The sequence below is a fragment of the Poecilia reticulata genome, chromosome 20 (genome assembly GCF_904066995.2).
Source record: "Poecilia reticulata chromosome 20, P_reticulata-male-v2, whole genome shotgun sequence".
NCBI classification, from domain to species: domain Eukaryota; kingdom Metazoa; phylum Chordata; class Actinopteri; order Cyprinodontiformes; family Poeciliidae; genus Poecilia; species Poecilia reticulata.
This window is the reverse complement of record NC_088849.1, coordinates 9,894,745-9,915,081: the sequence shown is the minus strand read 5'-3', so window position 1 is coordinate 9,915,081 and position 20,337 is coordinate 9,894,745. Positions and strand designations below refer to the sequence as shown.

Sequence of the window (20,337 nt, the reverse complement as noted above, 5' to 3'; positions counted from 1 at the left end):
TAGTCTACTTTGCAAAAGATAATGAAGAAAAACAGGCACTTAAGTGAGTTCAGAACAGAAATTAAGTGAACTTATCAGGAAATTAATCAGCAATCGAAACTCCTTACCTCATACAAGTCGGGGGAAACTGTAAACCTTGTCGTCGTTTGAGTGAAAATTATAATTTTACAAGATCAACAAAAACCAGAGCTCAAAGAGAATGTTAAAACAAAACTTCTAAATACCGAATGAACTTTGAAATGTTTAACACAAAGAGACTGGGATGTAAATAAATTAGACCAAGAACTTATGAATGCAGTAAAACTAGTAGAGTGGCTGAAGTGCTATATTTATGTCAAACAGACAAACGTCCCCTTCCCCTCCTACAGTGCAACGTCCGTTGTCCTGTCAGAGTGTTTTACTGTTTGAAGGGAAGATGAAGAACGCGTTCAGGCTACGAGGAGGTGACGGCAGCGGCGAGTTTGGCTTGCTGCTCTGCTGGGAGGGAGGCTGCCGCTGCTTGGAACTCTGCGCCATGCTTCTGGGCCAATTCTTTCATCAGAGAAACCACGGTGCTCTGGGTTTCTGGGGCAGAAGATGAGAGACGGACTAAGACTCGGTGTGGACAGCTAATCATTGAAGACAGATTAGTACAGCTGAGCTGAATGCTGAAGAGCTCTGCACAGACGGCGGCTCTGAATCCCAACTGCAGCATCCCACATTTTCAAACGTTCATCGATGGGCGAGATCACAGATAAATGAGGTTCACCTTTATCAACATCCTTGTGGCCAACAACGTGACTGGAAGCGGCAACAATGGGCTTGATTAACTTCACCACCTAAGCAAGAGAAGAAGGGGAACAGAGCTGTCAGAGCCTTTGGAATCTAAACACAAATGTTGTCTTGCGCTGCATTTATCAGGTTTTTACATGTTCTATATTTAATAAATATAATAAAATATGAAACGGACATAAAGGTTGTCGAGTGTCTGTTTCAGAGCTGTAAAATACACTGAAAAGTATTTTTGGTCAAGTTTATAGTGCAAATATTTTCGTACTCTAGAAATAAGGCAAAACTAACAGGTAACTTTTCAGCGAGATAGATGAGCTTGTTTTAAATAAATAATTCCTTCATTTTGATGAAAAAAGTAGTTCAACTGGGATTTTTTTTTTTTACTTATACCAGGACATTTTGCCCAAGTTTTAAGTGAAATTTTTACTCGTACCATTTCATTAACATAACAGAATTATTGACTTAAAGCAAGCTTGCTGAAAAGTTACTTGTCAATTAGTTTTGTCTTATCTCAAAAATATTTGCACTAGAAAACAGACCAAAAATACTTGGAAAGGTTTAATTTTTTGCAGTGCAGAGCGCAAACATTAGAGGAGATGACTTCAGGTCATCCACTGCTGAAAAACATCTGAAACGGACCGTTCCTTCTGTAGTTTCATTATTTTTTACATGGTTTTAGATTGTTTTTAAGAGGTCTTAAAATAAAAAGAGGGATTTTTACAGTGACGGTATGCCCTGCTTTGACGAAAACAGAAGCAGGTGTGAACTATTTTCCAGTCTGGAGCAGGAGTGTTGAACTGGAAGTGGGTTTCTACCGTACCAGGACAGGATTGTGTTTGTAGAGCATCGTCAAGCAGTTAAACACCGTCTGGTTCTCCTCCTGATCTTCTTTAAGTGGAAGATGTGTCGCCAGAGCAGTTACGACCTATAATTAAAAACACTCAATATTGTGGACAGTTTTTTTTTTTATTTGGCTAATTTTCTGCATGAATGTGAAGCAAGGCTAGTTAAAGTGGAACCAACCTGCTCCAGAGGGACGGCGTCCACGTTGCTCATGATCATCCTGCAGAGGGCGGCACACAGGTTGTCGATTACTCTGAGGTCGGACTCCTTGCCAAGCATGTTTGAAAACACAGACAGCATCATGGGATAGTCTCTGCGTGGCGTTCTGTTAAGGATCGACTCGGAGCGTACGGCGAGCGGAACACATGGCTCACGGAAACGCGGGCAGATTAAAAGGATACGACACGACAAGTGGTCCGGCGGCTTGAGCCAGGCACCCCAGCCCAAACACGCTGTTGTTGCGGACCTCGGGGTCGCTGTCCTTCACTCCGGCAACCAGAACGGGAAGCAGGCGATTGGACAGTCGGCCTGCCACCCCTCGGCCTCCTGACACGCTCACAAGAGCGTGGAGGATTTCTCCGATCGTCCCCACGGAAAAGGAACGATCAGCCACCGTGCAGGACGATTTCTTTTGAGAAAGGGGGGAAAAAATAAAAAAACCATCCAAATATAAAGAAACTTTTTTTTTTTTTACAAAGCAACAGTAATTCCAAAAGACAACATGTAGTGTGACAGAGAAAGAAACAGATTTAAGTTCGCATCAGCCTATCTCCAGCCTAACATCCACATCTGCGTCAGCGTTCTTAGACTTACAGCTTTACTCATGATGAGAGGCAGTAGATCGTTCAGGTAAGGAGCAAACTTGTCTGCGGGAACGCTGGCGGCCACCAGGGGGATCCCTTCTCCTGCAAGCTCCTGCAGCATAGCGTCAAACTCTGCCTGAAACAAAAAACGCAGAAAGAGCGCAATAAATACCACCCTGGTTTGGTGGACAAACATTTTCACTTTATGTGAAATAAATGATGCACAAAAACCGAGGTATTATTTAACTATTTAAATCTACACAGAGTGGAACATTGATAGTTGAAGTACCTGTTGTTCTTCGTCATCGACCTCGTCGGTGCTACTGTCTTGGCAAGCAGTCTAATGAAGAGAGAAAACATTTAGTCTTGTAATTCTTCAATATTGAAACTTACTCCTCCTCCTGTTCCATCCCCCTGCCCCCACCTTTTTCTTCAGCACGTCACGGATGACGTTGCTGATCTCCTTGAGGTGTGAAGGGTTTCTGAACACTTCCTCCTTGCAGGACTTGATCACGGCGTTCATGGCTTCCAGGACGCCCATGACGACGGGCCGCTCCCGGTCCATCCGCACCGTCTCCACGAAGCACAGGAGAACCACGTCCAGCAACTTCAGCAGTGCTAATGAGCCCGAGAGTCAGTAGGGAAAAAAAGGAGAGCATGTTTTTAATGTCGCTGGCTATTAATAATGAATTATTCATTTAATAATATCCTCTTTTACCCTGGTGGTTGGTCTCGGTGCGATTCTCAGTCCAGACTTTGCGCTGAGCCTGACAGAACTGACCCAGAGCGCCCAGTGCTGCCCTGCGGACGTCCTCGTGGGGGAACTGTGGAGGGAACAAATTATTAGTGCTGTTCAGAGCAAATCCCCACCATGAAAACACAAGGCACACATTAGAAAAAGTACTGCTGGAGTTTCTTGCGACAGCAAATGTGGGCTGTTCGCTTTCTGCCGCTGTAACTGTAGAATCAATACCGCTGAGTGGGTGGTCGATAACACACTCATTATATATCATCTTTCTGCCACTAAGGTTTTGCAGTTATGCACAAAGCTAAACAATAGGCAGCAGACAAAGGAAGGGGACAACTGTAATACAACGCTGGCTACGTTTGTAGCTAGCAAGACAACCTAATCCCATTTTTAAATTGTTCTTAGCTAAATCACAACTGTATCCCAAACTACTGCTTTAAAGATGTAATGGATTTTATTTATATTTTATAGTTCTTAAGCTGAAAAAGGTTTCTATGAACATCTAACTAGTAAATTTTAGTATGTAGTAATACTACTGGAGTAATTATGAATAAAATAATCTGAATTAACCTTTAGGGTTCCCACAGGTTTCACCAAGTAAAATTTAAGACTTTTATAGACCGTAATCAATGAAATTCAAGACCTTTTTATCCACAGAAATGTGCAATCTATGTCCAGCCAGCTGGCGATAAATGTGCACTTACCCAAAGTGGTCGCACAGGTAAGCTAGCTAGCAACAGTATATTAGCAGCTAGTCAGTGGTAACCTCAACAGTATAGAGGCACAGAACACAATAAAGACGTCCGAGTGCGACTCAAACTTTTGCCTGACAGAAAAGTTCCACGAGAAAAAAAAAAAACACCCACTTGGAATATACAAGATTAAATAACATATTAAATGCCAAACTACATTTTACTTAAATTTAAGACATTTTAAGGACATAATGACACCCTGTAAATAAATTGCATAATACAGAAAACTAGTGTTTGGATTACAGATATCAACACAACTTTAAAGAATAGATTAGTTTGAGATATTTTTTTATAACCATGAATTAAAGTTTAAAAAGGTTATAAGGTACACTGGAACCGTAAACCAGTGAACTGAATGGAACCAGTCTAAGACAGTGTGACCCGGCTGACCGAACATCCAGGGTGACTTACATCTCTCATCTCAAACACCTGCTGGAAGCTGGACTCCAGGAAAGGCTGGAAGGCGACTCTGCGATGTCAACCCAGAGTAACAACAGGTGAATATTCCACAAGCAAGTTCTGGGAAAAAACATAAAACAAAATATCCAAAGCAGCAGAAAGTGAAAATGTGTTACCCGGTGCTTAAGGCGATCTCTCCCAGAGCTTCACAGGCATCCTCCTTCTCATCGATGTAGGCGTTTTCCACGCTGAACCTGCGACACGTGAAACAAAAGCAGAATGACTACGAGCCATTTCTGACCAGCAGATGTGGCGGTGATTATGTGGCAGAACCCACCCTGCGACCTCGTGGATGTCTGCCTCCGAGTCGTCTTCCAAAAAGTCCTCTTCGGTTTTTCCTCTCGCGTTGTTGCCGTTATCGTCGTCATCGTCGTCGAGCAGGACGAAGGTCTTGTCTTCGTCGAGGTGAGCCTAGAAATCAGTTTTCAGAGTGGACTTCAGTTTAGAGAATACCCGCGGAGGGATGGGTGTGTGTGTGAACACTTTGTACCGTGATGCCTTCATTAGACTTCAGAGCGAGCTGCATCACAGTTGTTATGGCAGTGAGGTGGGGGATCAGACTTTCGGGCGAGACGGTGGACACAGCTGAATACAGACCGTACCTGATTGCAAGCAGGGAGGAAACTCTTAGAAAAACACTTTCAGCATGAAAACTGTTCCCTCGGATTTTAGGTTTTTGGAGTTCAAGCAAAACCAAAGAGTGAATTTGGTTTATTTTATGCATGCTGCGTTTTGGTGTGGCTAAATAGCAGGGGCAAAAAAAAAAAAGACGTACGTGCATCGTCGCAGGTCAGGATCGTCGATGGTGTCGGTGAGGTTGAGGCCGAGCTGAATACATTCTGCAGCGAGAGGACTGAAGACTTCCTTGCCGATCATGCGGGCCAGTACAGCTAGAGTGTCTGAAAACAGGAACAAGTCGAGATCGTCATTGATACAACCCGGACAACGAGTTTGTCGTCGTCAGTTTTGGACTGAGAACTGAATTAAAGAAAATGTGGCTGATTTACCGAGGGACTGATTTTGCAGAGGCCTCATCTCCTCTGTGGTGGCGGTGAGAAAACCTTTCAGGCTTTCGATCACTGGAGGGAAATAGGGAACCAGCAACTCCTTGGCTGCGTTAGCTGAGAACATAAAAGACGATAATAAAGAAGAAGACATCGACCTGTTTTTTGTAAACGCTTTCTTGTTGCTTTCAGAAAGCTTGACTCTGAATAAATCCTCACCGATAGCACCTATAGCCGACACGGCCAGCTCTTTGATTTTCATGTTTTCTGCATTCCTGAGGGCAGATAACATGGTCTCCATCAGGGTGGGGAGGTAGGGCTCAATGTCAGATCCTGTTTAAAGAAAAATAAAGTACATAATGATTCCAGTTAAGAAATTATTCTATCAGGAAACTTTAAAACAGAAAATGTCAAAATCAAATTTGAGTTGTGTCAAAAATGCTGATTATTTAATCAGCATTGGATTAGAGAGATCAGCTTTATAGTTTGCGAGTTAACCGTTGACCTTTCTTACCCAGGTTCTCCATGAAGTTTTCCAGAGCAAAAAATGCCTTTGTGACGTGGCCGATCTTGGCTTCGTTCAGGGAGGTGAGGTATCCCAGCAGCAAAGGCATCAACTCTGCACAGTACTTACTCACTTCGGGCTGAAAGGTCCAGAATGAAAAACAAAGACAATTATATTCAGATGAGGTGTGTTAGCATACTAGCATGCAATTTGGTTCAGAAACAATTAAACATGGCAATAATAGTGGAGCTTTTTCTGGAGGTATGACAATAGTTTTCAGTTATTGTGAATTAAAAAGGCTCTATTTAACTGTATTTGAGATACTGAATCAGGACCTGAAGACAATATTTTTCAGCCCAAATCAGGACGACACAGAAGCTCTAACAACTAGCTGTGACATCCAAAAAGAAACTTGCAGCACATATACAAATATTACCAATTAATACATCTGAATAGGTCAAAATCTGAATTTGAAAAATGTTGTGAAGTTCCACCATTTCCCTTTTAACCCAATGCAGAGACTAGTAGATGCCATTATAATATGCAGTTTTGACCCACGAAATGCTTAGTGCTTCCTAGAGATTTTAACAGCTCTGTACATTTGGAAATTTGTTTTAAGGTGCATCTAATAGGTTTGATAAAGTGTTAATTGTTAACCATTCACAATTTATTCCGCAATTTAGAAATTACTGGCTTTAACACATATAAAAAATATGGCTGCGACTGCATTATGATCAGTTTTCTTAAATTTGTTTGACAGTCATTAGGCGACCATTTCCCCGTTATTCTTGTTAGGATTCATGTTTCTTTGTTTTTAAACCTCTGTAAAAGTACACTTTGCATGCATTTGTGATTAAAACCACTCACCTGTAAATATTCAGAGAACTGTCCGAGAGCAAAAAGGGCGGCGCTGCGCACCACCCTATTGCTGTCTGACAGACTCTGGCAGACAGTCTGCAGCACCGATGGCAGCATCCTACCAAGCACACACAGACTTCATCAGACTCACATTTACATCAGTTGTGCATTTTAACCATTTCCTTTTCTAACATACTTGGAGCGTATGTAGTCTGCACACCCCTCAGCCAGCACAGCGAGACACATGAGACCGCCCTTCTTTTGATAAGGGTTCTCACTGCTAAGGCAGGCCTGGGTGAGGGGCACCTAGCAGGACAGGATGCAGTTAATACATTAGAACGCTCATATAGGAGGAACGGCGTGCATAAGCTGCTGATAATTAACATCTGAATGACGTACAAGTTGATGAAACAGTTTGTCTGGAGGCATGTGGAGCGCCATGGTGTCAATCATCTAAAAAAAAAAAAAAAAACTTATGAAATTAAAGCTTTTTCTGAGTCGCTAAGTGATGTTGACATCCCTCATCTCCACCTGAGCCGCGCCATGCTTGGGGTTATCGCTGTCGTTGGGGTCGCCGCCATCGTCCTCTTCGTCCTCTGGGTCTTGCTCGCCAGGAGGGGGGGCTGCAGTCAGAATGGGGAAAATGCTATGCAGGATGGGATTTAGTAGCTTCAGCTTCAACACCGACTGCAAGAAACAAAGAATTCATGGATATTTTTGCTTTTTGTTACTACTTAGTCAAAGAGTGGACAAACTGCAAGCTACTAGTGGTGGTGGTGGGTGGGGGGGTTTCTACCTACATTACTTTTCAGCTTGATGAGGAAGGTGATGCAGGAGAGCGCTTTCACTCGCAGAGAGTCGCTCAGCGTGGTGTCACTGCCCACCTAAAACACAAACTCGCATTGAGACACAGAATTGTTTAAAACTACTTTTTGGAGATAATCCAGGAGTTCAAAAAAGGTCACATTTGCATCTCACCTCCAGGCAGAAGCGGACGATGTCTGCGATGTGGGGGACAATGATGGACATTTCAATCTCCATGAGCTCAATTAACACCTCCATGGCTTCAATGGCTTGGTTCTGAGCACACAAGCATCACAAAGCCTACAAGTTAGAACACCGTTTCCTCAGGCAAAACTGACCCAGCAACATCTGAACAAAAGAGGAAGTGCTCTGAAAAGAAGTTACCTCGTCTGCCTTGATGAGGTGTTTTAGAGCAAGAATCAGATTCGGAATGATGGCACGCATTTCCTTCTGCAGAGCAATAAAGTAAACTGTCAAATAAGGCAATAAAATAAACTCTGCAGAACATAAAAATAATAATAATTGAAACTACGTATGGGCATTTTATTGTATCATTCATCATGAAAGATTTCTTGCCATGACAAGAATTTTGAGTGATCGTCGTCACAAAAAATTTCAGTCGATGTTTTTAAAAAAATGGCCAAAAGTTCATTTTAATATTTTCTCCCTAGTGTTTTCCACGAGAGCATCAATAAGTAAATTTGATAATATAATTAAATGAAGACTACGTGCAGTCTAGTGATACAAATCACACTTTTTTCAAGAACATATAAAATCCGTGACATGCAGTTGCCTAAAAATGAAGTACTGTAGCACATAAGTTTATCTTCATTTAAAGTATTGTGATAATATTCTAAGTCCATATTGTCCACCTCTAACTGAAACACAAAAAGTTTTAACTTTTATGTTTGGACTCCCACTGACACCTCTCATGGCGGGTCAGTGGGAGTCCCACCGCAGTTTAGCCGTGAGAGGCTAAACGGTGAGCTGCACTCGCTCACCATCTCTTCAGTGCCGGTGTACGCAATAATGGCGGTGAGGGTGAGGATGCAGTAGTAGAGCGCTGTGGGGTTGTTGTAGTCCTGCAGCACGGTGCTGAACAGCTGCAGCAGCTGGCAAAAGTGAGGCTTGAAAGGTTCAGGATTGGACTCTATAACTTTATTCAGCAGCAGGAGGCCAACCTGTCGGGACAACACAGCTCAAATGACCAACTAAAACCAAGACCAACGTGTAAACAACATAGCAGGAGGTCTTAAGAATATTAGGTCTTAAAAAATTAATGAATTGTAGCTGCGAAACATTAGGTGTACCCCTCTGTCGTGAGGATTGGTGCTCTTGGTGGACTGGTTGAGGAGCTGCAGCAGAGCGGGCCAGCGGTCTGGGGTTTCGTATCTGACCATCACTGCACAAAGTTGGGAGACAGAGTGCTGCACCTTGTGTCTGCAACGCATCAATATGGAACATTACACGGTGTTAATCTGCAGGACACATTAATGTGTTATTTCTGTGGATTAGTCCTGCGCTTACTCTGCTTCCATGGAGAAGGCTTGGAGCACCACCGCTTTTAGGCTTGAAGCAAAAGGTAAACAGAGTCACAACTAGGCCTGGGTGAAGTTCATTTTAGTAGGACAACTCTAGTATTTAAACAGAAGAAGCAGACCTCTCTCTGTCATTTGGGCTGATCTTATTCCAGTGTTTCTTCACTCTTAACCTCAGCATCACTGCGGCTGACTGGCGAATCTGCATGCAAGCAGTAAACCATAGAACACATAGATGTTGCCGAATTTACAATAATAGTATTAATCGCTGCAAGCCATAATCATCTAAATTATGAATAATATAAAACCACTCCTTGTTAATGTGTATGTCCAACCTCCATGCAGACATCTAGAAATGTTTTACTTTTCTGCTATATGTGCAAATATTGTTGTCTTGGTCTTGAATTGTGCATTAAATGAAAAGAAGCTTGACCAAGTGCAGCATTGGTAAAAAAAATAAAAATAAAATCTATAAAAAATAAAACATCTAGCTTATGAATTAAGCTGCCAAAAGACAGGAGGAGTTTCATCAAGTGAACACAGGCTTTTTTTTCAAACACCTACTGAACAATGGCGTTTCTATAGCAACATGTCCTGTAACTGCTTCAACAAACCTCAGGGTTTTGGGAGCCACTCATGACAGCACAAAGGGCTGGTATTATAGCCGGGTCTTTGAAAGCCTGCTTCAGCTGGACTGTGGCCTAAAAAAAGGGAGGGGAATTGGGGGTGTCATCAAAAAACTGCTTAGGTTGACAGCACAACAGCATATGTTCATTACTCGAACTTTACAAACAGTGGACATATATACGCGGTTGCTCAGGAGATATTGACCGAACCTAAGCAAACCGTTCGACCGTTAAACTGTCATTTGATTTCAACCGTTAACTTAGCTAACTTAACCAACTCCCGAGCTGTTATTTCTAACAGCTAACAGCAGTTATCTGGCTTTCTTTCGACACTAGCTAAAAAAAAAAAAAGAGCTAGCTTCACTTATTACCTGCTGTATAATGGCATTGTCAGGCTGTGTCAGCTGTAACAGGATTTGCTCGAGCTCTTCTATCATCTTGATAGTTGCGATGAACCTCCACTTGCTCTTTAGGCGACCGTTAACGTGTAAATATCACTCAATGACACAGACTGAAGAGTAAGCAGTCCTTTCACGGTGTGGCCTCAGTCATGTATACAAAGTCTTTTGCTGTTGTCCGGAATGCTAACTCCTGAGTCTGTTAGAGAAAACGCCTTGGAAAAAACCGCGTATGTCTGAATGTAAGGAGTCGCCGAGTAGCAATGACAGGTATGAGTCTGGCTCGGTCAGATCCGCTCTGGAACGTTTGGACAGCCAGAAGCACGCGGGACAGAACACCGGCCAGGAGTTCCATGTGAGCTGAATTAAAGAGACATGCACATTCTTAAGATTTATGAATATGAACAGCGCCAACAACTGGAAAGGAGGACAGCTGAAGCTCAAAAATAAAATAAAATCAGCTTTTGGTGCCATGTAAAACGTCAGTAGCGAATGTGAGACCCGTTTGTTTTTCAGGACGTCTTTGTCTTCAGAGTGTGACCGCAGGGATATACTTTTAAAAAAAAAAAATACACTTACATGTTCGAAATAATGGTCAAACGTCCCATAAACATGTTTCTAAACATCGTTCATAGTCTGAAGCAGATGAGCAAATTGCTTTGGCAATATGGGTGTGGGTGTTTAAACCGAACTCTTTGAATGCTTTCCGTACTTTGCTTGTTTTGAAGTAATATTAGTTGAAAGTAATTCATAGGATATAAGGTTCCAGTCACACATTTACAAACTTTCAACATCTAAATAAATTGACTCATGTTATAATGCTAAATATTGAATTGCAGTTATCATCCTAATATTAAGGTCTTCAACAGTGAAAATGCAAAGAACTGCTTGCATGTGGCTTTTGGAAGGGTTTTATATTTCTACTGCATTGCATTCCATCATGAATAACAACATTTGACTGGTTCAATTGACTTTCGCTCTCCTTTAAAGTCCATCCAACCAGGTAAGGGAAGGAAAAAGAGTTAAAGACTGGTTAAATTGTGGGTGAATTGCAGTGCATCTACCATCATCCCAATATTTCACAATTGCATTGTGCAGCTCTAGCTTTCTTTAATCCAAATGGGGTCAAAATTACAAATGCAGGCACAAACGCATACATAAATCAGGACTAAAATGCAGTTACAATTCTTTTAGTCTTTTGAAGATAAATCGCCTACTTTCTGTACGACATTAAATAGCTTGTGGTACAATTGTGGTTGGATGTATGATCCCATTCTTTTTCGAAAAAGTACATATTGTGCTTGGTTTTCTGGCACACAGACTATGCCTGCTGATATTAGGAAAACATGTGAGCATGTTGGTGGCATCTGCGTAAATCCCGGGTGGAGGGGGGGGAGAGGGGCAGACCCCCACAATCTTGGAAAAGTCTAGAATTACCCCCCTCCCTCCCAAAGAAATTCTGAAAAAAAAACTTGTATTTAAACAATATCAATATAAAAAAGGCAATAGAAACAAAGACCGAAGTAAATCTGCCATTCTAGCACTAACCGACAGCTCAATATGGGAGACGAAAGCAGAGGGGCTACTGCAGCTGACAGTAAATAAAAATAAAGTATGCCTTTATTTCTTATCTTCTTCAACGTAGGGCCTTTAAAACCACAAAATAAAATCTGAATATTTTTCTAAAAAAATTCTGGTGCTGACCTTTAAGTTTAAGTTATGATACTTCCCAAATATTCAATTCCTACATATGTATAGGTTTTAACACGAAAAAAAAAATGCTTAAAGCAACTTAAGTTATAATTTAAATAACACATGACTTGTATTGAGAACCACTGCAATAAATCAATATTTATGAGGAATTTTATTAAGTGGAGTTACTTATTAAAACTTGTTTTTATTTAGAGCCTTAAGTTTTTGTAAAGGTGTAGCAGAGATTAGATCTGTGACACTGACCCAAACTCATATCTAGGCGACAATTGAATCTTTTAAGCCGCTTTCGCACTGCACGGAACGGAACGGAACGGTTCCAGCCCTGTTGCGTTCGCATTACACGTCCGGTACCATCGAAGCGGTACCGGTACCAGCTTACTCGCTCGTTCATCAGCGAGTAAGCTGAGGGGGAAAAAAAAAACAACTCATCATTAGACCAGGTGATTGCATTATATTGAGACGAATCCACTGCTAATTGAAACTAATAATAAACATATTGAAAAGAGCACTCTTTACAAAATAAAATACAGTTTAGTGAGAGCCAGCTGTCAACGGAAAATCAACGTCTGACTCTATAACAACCAGCGGCCAATCAGCTGCTGGTTCTAAGCAGAACCGCTTGGCCGGCACGAGTGGTTCCATGGGGCCGGGTGGAACCGGTCGCAAGTTGTAATGCGAACACGCTCGGAACCGTTCCGTTCCGTGCAGTGCGAACGCGCCTTTAGTTTGACTTCTATGGGTTTCAACAGGTTGTTTACTGAGAAGAACACTTTTGTTATTCACTGCTACATACTAGTAATTTTTGATGGTGCAGCTTGAGAACACACAGAAAAAATGTAACCACGTTTTACTATTACTTTCTTCATTTTAAGAAGAGACAAAAAAAAATGTATGCATGCTCTGTAGATAAAACTGTTGTAGGTTCTATCTGTTCCTCTATCTCTTTTAGCCTCTTTTAACTGCTTACACGCTGCAGCTTACATGACCATGTTGACGTGTGTATTACAGAAACTGACTGAAACTGATTAGATTATCCTAGAGGGAGGGAACAAATTGCAGAGAAGAATAAAAAGCTAAACTCGTGCTACAATCTTCGCTTCACTTGGTGTCACCCCTAAGGTTTGCTAACTGTGGCCGCGGCGCTGGACAATGAATGTAACTCTGCTTCTGTTCCATTTGTATGTCATGAATAGCTTGCAACATTTGATCATTTTTCACCATTAAAGCCTGTTTTTAATATATAACCAAATCTCATTATTTCTCAAGGTAATTTACACTTAGGGGTTCTGGTCAGGTTCTGGAACTGGTAAAAGGTCCTGGTGAAGCACAGAGACTAAATGAACAAACTCCAACAAAACAATGCAAATGTGCATCTGTAAAAATCTACCAATTTGACTGGAGTATTTCCTGGAACCCCTCTTTTCAAATTCAAAACCTGTGCATCCAGTCATCAAAAGGCAGTCTGTAATCCACTCAAACTCTGTAATCCACTCATACATGCCAATGCTGTTGTTGTGCACAATTGGCTGCCCCACCCATCCCTCCACACACTGACCTCGGCTGACCCTTCTGTGAGTGCTTGGCTTGTACAACATCAGAAAAGCCCGCCTTGACCTCGCAATCAAGTTAGAAATGCTAATGTCCTCCATTAGGCCCTTGCTTCTCACCTAATTTCATCACTAACTGAATCATTATCATGTCAAGGAGGAGGACAAACAACACTTAGAAGGTAATTCACAGCCTAATCTGAATCATCTTTATGAATAGACTTGCAGAGACAAAGAGGCAGGAGTGTGCATTTCAAGTGCAGGACTGTAACTGCAGGTTAGTGTCTTGTCTTGCCTCCCTTCACCCATCTTAGGAGTCCATCTCGGGTTTATGTTTGAGGATAAAACCTGCAGACAATTCTCTTGCCTTCTTTTATAGTGCCTTCCAAAAGTATTCACATCCTTTCTTATATAAATTTTGTCACTTTCTAGCTAAGAGCATTTCATTGGGATGCAGGTGATAAACCAACACAAAGTAGCAATTTAGATGTGTGTTTAGGGTTTATGTTCCGCTAAAAAGATGAATCCCAGACCAGGTTTCAAGTATTCTGCTGCCTCCAAAAGGGTTTCTTCCGAGATTTTCATTTCTTTAGCTCCTCAGATCAGAATCAACCATCTTAATGCCACTGTTGAAGATGTAAGATGCAGCCATCGTCATGTTTTATTGTGGGGACAGTGTGCTAGCTTTATGTTCTGTATAGCATTTAGCATGCTGGCAAAAAAGTTTACTTTATGGTCTCATGTCACCAAATGCTGTTTCTTCACATGTTTGTGGATGTGGGTAGCGGCATGGCATTTCAAACTTTAAGTAGAACTTTTTTTTTTTCTTTTTGCTTTACTTCAGCAATGATTTTGTTTTTGCGCCTCTTTTCCATAGAGGGCATGGATGTTATCAAAATTAGGAGGTCTCAGAGTTACAGGGCTGAATAAAAAGGCATAATTGTAGGTTTTACTTAATGTTGTTTCTTCCTCTTATTGGGAGTGGTCCACTATTTCATAACACTAACGTTTTAGTAAATTTGGCATTCGGGTTAATACCATTCATTTTAGAAATTTGTCCTGTCTTAAACACAGAATTAGCTGAACTGATGAGGCTCTGGAAAAAAGTATAAGGGCTCATACATAAGACATAGCTTTGAAGATTGCACATAGAAGAATGTAATTGTTGCAACTAAATGCCACACAAAAGTGTGGTATTTGTATTTCAAATAATATTTTCACACAAAAATAAGGATAAAATCAGATAAAATAGAAGTGCATAAATAAATCATTACAACAAAAGTACATTTCTTTAGGATATTTGTGCTTAAAAAGGTGAGGCTATTGGGAAAATATTACTAATTTGCAAACGACTGACACTTTATTCTGGATGTTTTAACTGGGCGTTCAATGAAGGGAGCATTTAAAAACAAATAGGCTCAGTAACAAATAAAAAGGCTTAACCTGAATGAGACGAGGGGGAAAAAAATGTGATTGGTTGAAGGAAGGTTCCCGCCTACGCCTGAGATCTCACACTCCCCGCATCTGCCTATAAACAGACTCGGAACGATGTTTTCCCGATGTTTTACGGCGTCGTTCTTTTACTCGCAACGTAAAAGAACCGTCGTTTAGTTGTTTCTTTTTTTTCTCGTGACCCACAATTTTCCGAAAGGAAAATGGCGGAATGGAAGACGCAGGTAACTTACAATTACAACCCGTCTTATCATACCTACGCCTACAGTCTTGTGTACCAGTCCGTAGCCGAGCAAAACGACGGAAACCTGCCTGCCTGGGACGAAAATGGAGAGCCGGACTACAACGACGGAGCGCAGCAGAACGTATGCACCGCGGTCGCTCCCATTGCCACTGTGAACGAGAGCGAGTCCCCGCTACGCAACCCAGGGACCGTGACGGGAAGTTATCAGAGTTCCGAACTCATGTACGTCGATGGGACCCAGGCAGAGCCCACAGCGGAGGCCTATGGAGACGGAGGGAGTGAGGTGAACCGTGCCAGGAAAAATTCCGTCAGTGACTCTGAATCGCACACTTCACCTGGTAAGTTGAACATTTAAATGTATGGCAAGTTGTAAACGTGTTTTTTTTTAACTTCTAGTTAGTTTTTTTATGTCAGCATTCCGTTCAAATACTTACGCTTCCTGCAACAAACGTGTAAATTTCTTTCTCGAGTGTTAAAGATGCTGCGAAGTTTGTTTCCATCTTGGTTTTGAGGTTTCCAAATATGGGCGCCACCCAGCGCGCGGAACACCAACACCGAGTCTGTTTAGTGCCAGAACTGCCACAATTCAATAAAGAAATGATTGACAATTTTAGGTTAAAAAAATTAAATGTCTGCAATTTTCTATGTCTAGTTGAATGATTTAATAATTCTACTTCTTTTTTTTAGTAAAAAAAAAAAAAAAAAAAAAAGGAAGCATCGTGTAATGTATATATACTGCTAAAAAAAATAAAGGGAACACTGAAGTGTTCACTTAAGTGTTTAAGTGTTCCCTTTATTTTTTTGAGCACTGTATTTTTCAAAATTCATTTTATTATTCAACCTTACTAATCAGTCTGTGAGCGAGTCTAACATTGTTATAAGGATTACCATCAAGATGTTTATTTGGTGAGTCACATGGACAGCATCAAGTTAGTTATTGGTGCACTAAACTATGAACCATGAGGTGTATTAACATTTATTTGACTAATAACCCTGTTCTTTCTCATTTAGATTCTTGGAGCTCTGTCAGCAGCCGCGAAGGAAGTCTTCCTAAGGTGGCCCCCACTACCTGGGTCGAGAATGCTGTTAAGGAGGAGCCTGTCGTCAGAACCGTGGATGGCAGTGAGGATGTTTCCAGCTCTCTCATGGAGGACTCCCGAAACTTAGCCACACTCGGGAACGGGGCTAGCGACAACTCAGCCCCTGCACCCCTGCCTTCCCCGAAGACGTCTTGCACCAATCCTGCAGCTAATCCCAAAGTGAAGGTCCGGGCAGCCTTCACAGAGAGGCAGATGAATGCTCTCGTCCAGCGCTTCAGTGTTCAGCGCTACCTCACTCCAGCTGAGATGAAGAACCTGGCAGACATGACTGGACTGAGTTATAAACAGGTGAGACATGATCAATGAATGATGGGCGCAGGATGGAGTCGTTTGGCACACTTTGTAACGGTTGTGATCTCGGTTTGCAGGTGAAGACCTGGTTCCAGAACCGGAGGATGAAGCTCAGGAGGCATCAGAAAGACACCAGCTGGGTATCAGAGCGTTATGCCGTCCACAAAGACGCTTCCACTCACAGACCGGCAATGCCCAACATGGCCCCACACATCCCACCTGTAAGTGACTTTGATGCTTTACAAGAAGAGTGTACTAGGAACTCTGTTTCTGTTAGGTGTCCAGTACGAGTTTTCTGTTAAGAAATAACAGAGGAATAGCGATCTGGGCACAGAAAAACGCATCCATAATGGAGGCCTAACCACAGTTGTGGTTACGGCCTCAAAGGCGAGATGCAACACTATACCATCCAAACATTTTTGGCACATGCCGGTTGTAAAGTCAGAGAACTAATTTGTCACTTGGTTGTTGTTGTTTTTTTTTGCAGTATCAAGGAGATGGTCGGCCCCAGTTCAGGGAGAATTACAACCAGCACGCGATGGAGACAGCTTTTAAGAAGACCCCACCAAATATGTCCTACTACCTTGCTGCTGTGGGCGGCACAGCTGGATCCTCCGGTTTTTCACAGTGGCCCGCTAATACTTCCCAAGCCCCTGTGCCAAATCAGCCCGATAATGATAGATGGCCTGTACCACAAAGGGGTGGCCCCTTTGATTACAGCTCCAACACCTTCAACTCAACTAATTACATGCATGCTGCACATTTTGAAAGCAAGGAGGGGGAGGCTGTTAACAGCCCCCTAAACCCAGCTGTAATGCATCATGGAAACCAGTAGCTGGTGCGGGTAGTTATGGAAACCATTAGTGATTTCACTGAGGTGTTGATAATGATTTTCTGTAATGATTAACTGAAGATGCTCACCTCATTTTGTAGTGAAATGTGATTTTTTTTTTAAGCAGAATGCATTGTTCTGTGTCTTTATTTCAATGTACTATTCTTTTTTCTTCTTTGATTTTTATATACTACTATTATGGGTGTTCTGAATGCTTTGTCACAGCAGATGCGTCCATTTTGGACGCACTTTAAGCAAAACCTTCACTGTGGTGCAAAGTAACATGCTTGATATGCACAATTATGTAATAGCATGTTTTAAAACAGAAATGCAGGGTCAATTTACAAGTCTTGTTGTGTTGTCTTGTTCATTTTTGTGTTAATGCGTGGCTATGTTTCCACAATCCCTTTTCTATGGTTTAAAATCTTTTAGATGGTGCTGGAGACAAATTGATTTTGATCATTTATCTGTTGAAGATTAAAGATTTGAAAAATTAGCATTTTTTTTTTTTTTTTTTACTCTGGATTTTGTAGATCAGAATGATTCTGGCTAAAACACTACCTGCGTGTAGTTTTACAGCTTTGCATTCATATGGAGTTTGAATTCACTTCACCTTCCAGAAGAAATTATGAAAATTGTCACTTGTTTGTTGCTCACCTTATTTTGTGGTGCAATGTGATTTTTTTTAAGCAGAATGCATTGTTCTGTATCTTTTTTCAATGTACTATTTTTTTTTTTTCTTCTTTGATTTTTATATACTACTATTATGTGTGTTCTGAATGCTTCGTCACAGCAGATGCGTCCAGTTTGGACGCACTTTAAGCAAAACCTTCACTGTGGGGCAAAGTAACATGCTTGATATGCACAATTATGTAATGGCATTTTTTTCTTTTTAAAGAAATACATTTTCAATTTACAAGTTCTAGTGTCGTCTTGTTCATTTTTGTGTCACTGCATGGCTAAGTTTCAACAATCAGTTTTCTGCGGTTCAAACTCTTTGAAGATTAAACAGATCTTCAGAGATCTGTTTAATCTTCAAAGATCTGTTTAATCTTTGAAGATTAAACAGATCTTTGATATTTATCTGTTGTTTAATCTTCAACAGATAAATATCTGTTGAAGATTAAAGATTTGAAAACTCAGGATTTATTTCTTTTTTTCTCCGTTTGTATTTTGTAGTTCAGAGTGATGCTGGCTCAAACAGTACCTATCATCTAGTTGTACATCTTTGCATTCATATAGAGTTTGAATTCACTTCAACTTCCAGAAGAAATTATAAAAATGAAACCAAGTCTGGTATTTTCAGTCATTTAAGAAAATCAAAGATTACTTTCATAAAATCAAACAAAATAGGTGTCAACTCGGCCACATTTGTGCAGCAAAAATTTTCGTTTGTGCCGCTATATAAAGAAAAATGTTTGTAGAGGCAGTGATTCTTGAGAATAGGGACAAAATGGGTTTTAATTTTTCCAATTTAAAAAAATATATATTTCTCAACCCTATGTATGAAAATATGACAAATAATGTTTTGGAAATGTAAAGATGCTAAGGTGCAGGCTCCCAGTTGCAACATTTTCTTTAAAAATTAAATTTTTAATCAACCGGACCCAGAACTTTGTCATTACCATCTGACAAAAATAAATATTAAATAATTTTTAATGACCCTATTGATATTTTTACTCATTTTTACAGACAAATGCTTCTCAAGAAACAAAAGAAATATTATTTAAAACAAAAAACAACAAAAAGTCCATCTGACGGAGTTGACATAACTGAAGGTGGTGACAAACTAGTGAGTAAAAAGAAATACTAGATACATGTGAAGTAATGCAATTTATGTAAAATACATTAAAATGAATTAATTGCACATTTAAGTGAGATTTATCAACAATTTCACAGACGGAGTTGACAACATACCCAACTTCCTCGATTTATGTTATTCTGAAGGCCACATTGTAGCTCATCAGATCCATGAAATCTTTACATTTTTACCAAAATTAAGCTTTTATTTCACAAAATTTCATCAAAGTTTTGTAAATTGTCAGTTATGGTGTTGACACATCATGGTTGTGACGAACAATTTAGGAATAAAACAAAAGAAAAAACAAAAGAATAACATAAACTAACCAGAGCTAACTAGTCCTCTTAGCAAAGGAAGAGAAAGGAAGAGGTCATGGGGTCCTCAGAAGTTCTGGTGCCCCCCAATAATGCCTGATTTATTTTTTATTTTTTTTACTTTTTTTTAAATGTCTGACCGTGTTGACAAAAACTAGGGACAAATTTCAATGGAGTTGGAAAATATATAAAAATGTTTTTTTATATCATTTTTTAATATCATTTTTAAAAGTATCAATTTATTGATACTTTTATAATTATTTATATGAATACTTATACTTAATTGTCATAATATGTTATATTAGTATCCCTTTAATTGTTTTAAACTATTATAATATTTTGAGTTCTGCTCCAGGACAAGGGATTTTACGGGCACCATCCAGCTACTACTATGTTTAAAATAAAAAAAAAATTCAGCAAACACCAGGAAAATATACATTGTTGTGCTCACATGACCCAGGTTAGTTTAGTCAGATATTTGAAAAAAAATTATATTTTGTGTATATTTTATTCAAATTTTGTACTTTATCCATAGGACCTGTTTTGTCCCTATTCTCAAGAATCACTGAGAGGTCATCAAAGGTCATGCTGGATCTGTGAATTTAATTTGAAATTAAGTGCTAAACTATGAACATGAATATTTAAATTTTAACGTTGATGAAATTCCCTTGGAACTAGGTCTTATTTAGAATGAACTGGTGCAAAACCTTCACTCAGTGACCTGTATGTTAGTTTCTGATCACTAAAGGGTGGGACCAGACAAACTGTACTGCTGAAATACAAAAACTAGAGCAAAACATGTGCCAACTATCTAGTCAGCTGTTTCCATCTCAATTTCATGATCGACTGTCATCATAAACACTTATTTTCACGACTTCAAATCAGTGCACAAACTGTTTATAAAAGAACTGATGTTCATTGACCTTTAATGAAC

At 40.4% G+C, this 20,337-nt stretch overlaps 2 protein-coding genes across 2 annotated transcripts; one reads left to right on the top strand and one right to left on the bottom strand.

Moving 5' to 3' along the window:
- Window positions 1-307: 307 nt before the first annotated feature.
- On the bottom strand, window positions 308-10,446 carry ipo4 (importin 4). Its single transcript, XM_008438676.3, has 30 exons — window positions 10,083-10,446; window positions 9,700-9,786; window positions 9,208-9,287; window positions 9,075-9,116; window positions 8,858-8,987; window positions 8,549-8,728; window positions 7,932-7,997; window positions 7,722-7,823; window positions 7,544-7,627; window positions 7,275-7,430; window positions 7,143-7,196; window positions 6,940-7,049; window positions 6,753-6,861; window positions 5,895-6,024; window positions 5,600-5,713; window positions 5,384-5,497; window positions 5,152-5,275; window positions 4,867-4,978; window positions 4,654-4,787; window positions 4,493-4,570; window positions 4,329-4,386; window positions 3,136-3,241; window positions 2,842-3,035; window positions 2,707-2,757; window positions 2,428-2,553; window positions 2,016-2,242; window positions 1,795-1,927; window positions 1,592-1,696; window positions 749-818; window positions 308-564 (listed from the first exon to the last, which is right to left on the bottom strand). The coding sequence occupies exons 1-30, from the start codon at window positions 10,146-10,148 to the stop codon at window positions 434-436; spliced, it is 3,273 nt and encodes a 1,090-aa protein (XP_008436898.1). The 5' UTR covers window positions 10,149-10,446; the 3' UTR covers window positions 308-433.
- A 3,930-nt stretch (window positions 10,447-14,376) lies between these two features.
- On the top strand, window positions 14,377-18,211 carry nanog (nanog homeobox). Its single transcript, XM_008438675.3, has 4 exons — window positions 14,377-15,403; window positions 16,077-16,453; window positions 16,534-16,677; window positions 16,944-18,211. The coding sequence occupies exons 1-4, from the start codon at window positions 15,025-15,027 to the stop codon at window positions 17,289-17,291; spliced, it is 1,248 nt and encodes a 415-aa protein (XP_008436897.2). The 5' UTR covers window positions 14,377-15,024; the 3' UTR covers window positions 17,292-18,211.
- The last annotated feature ends 2,126 nt before the right edge of the window (window positions 18,212-20,337 follow it).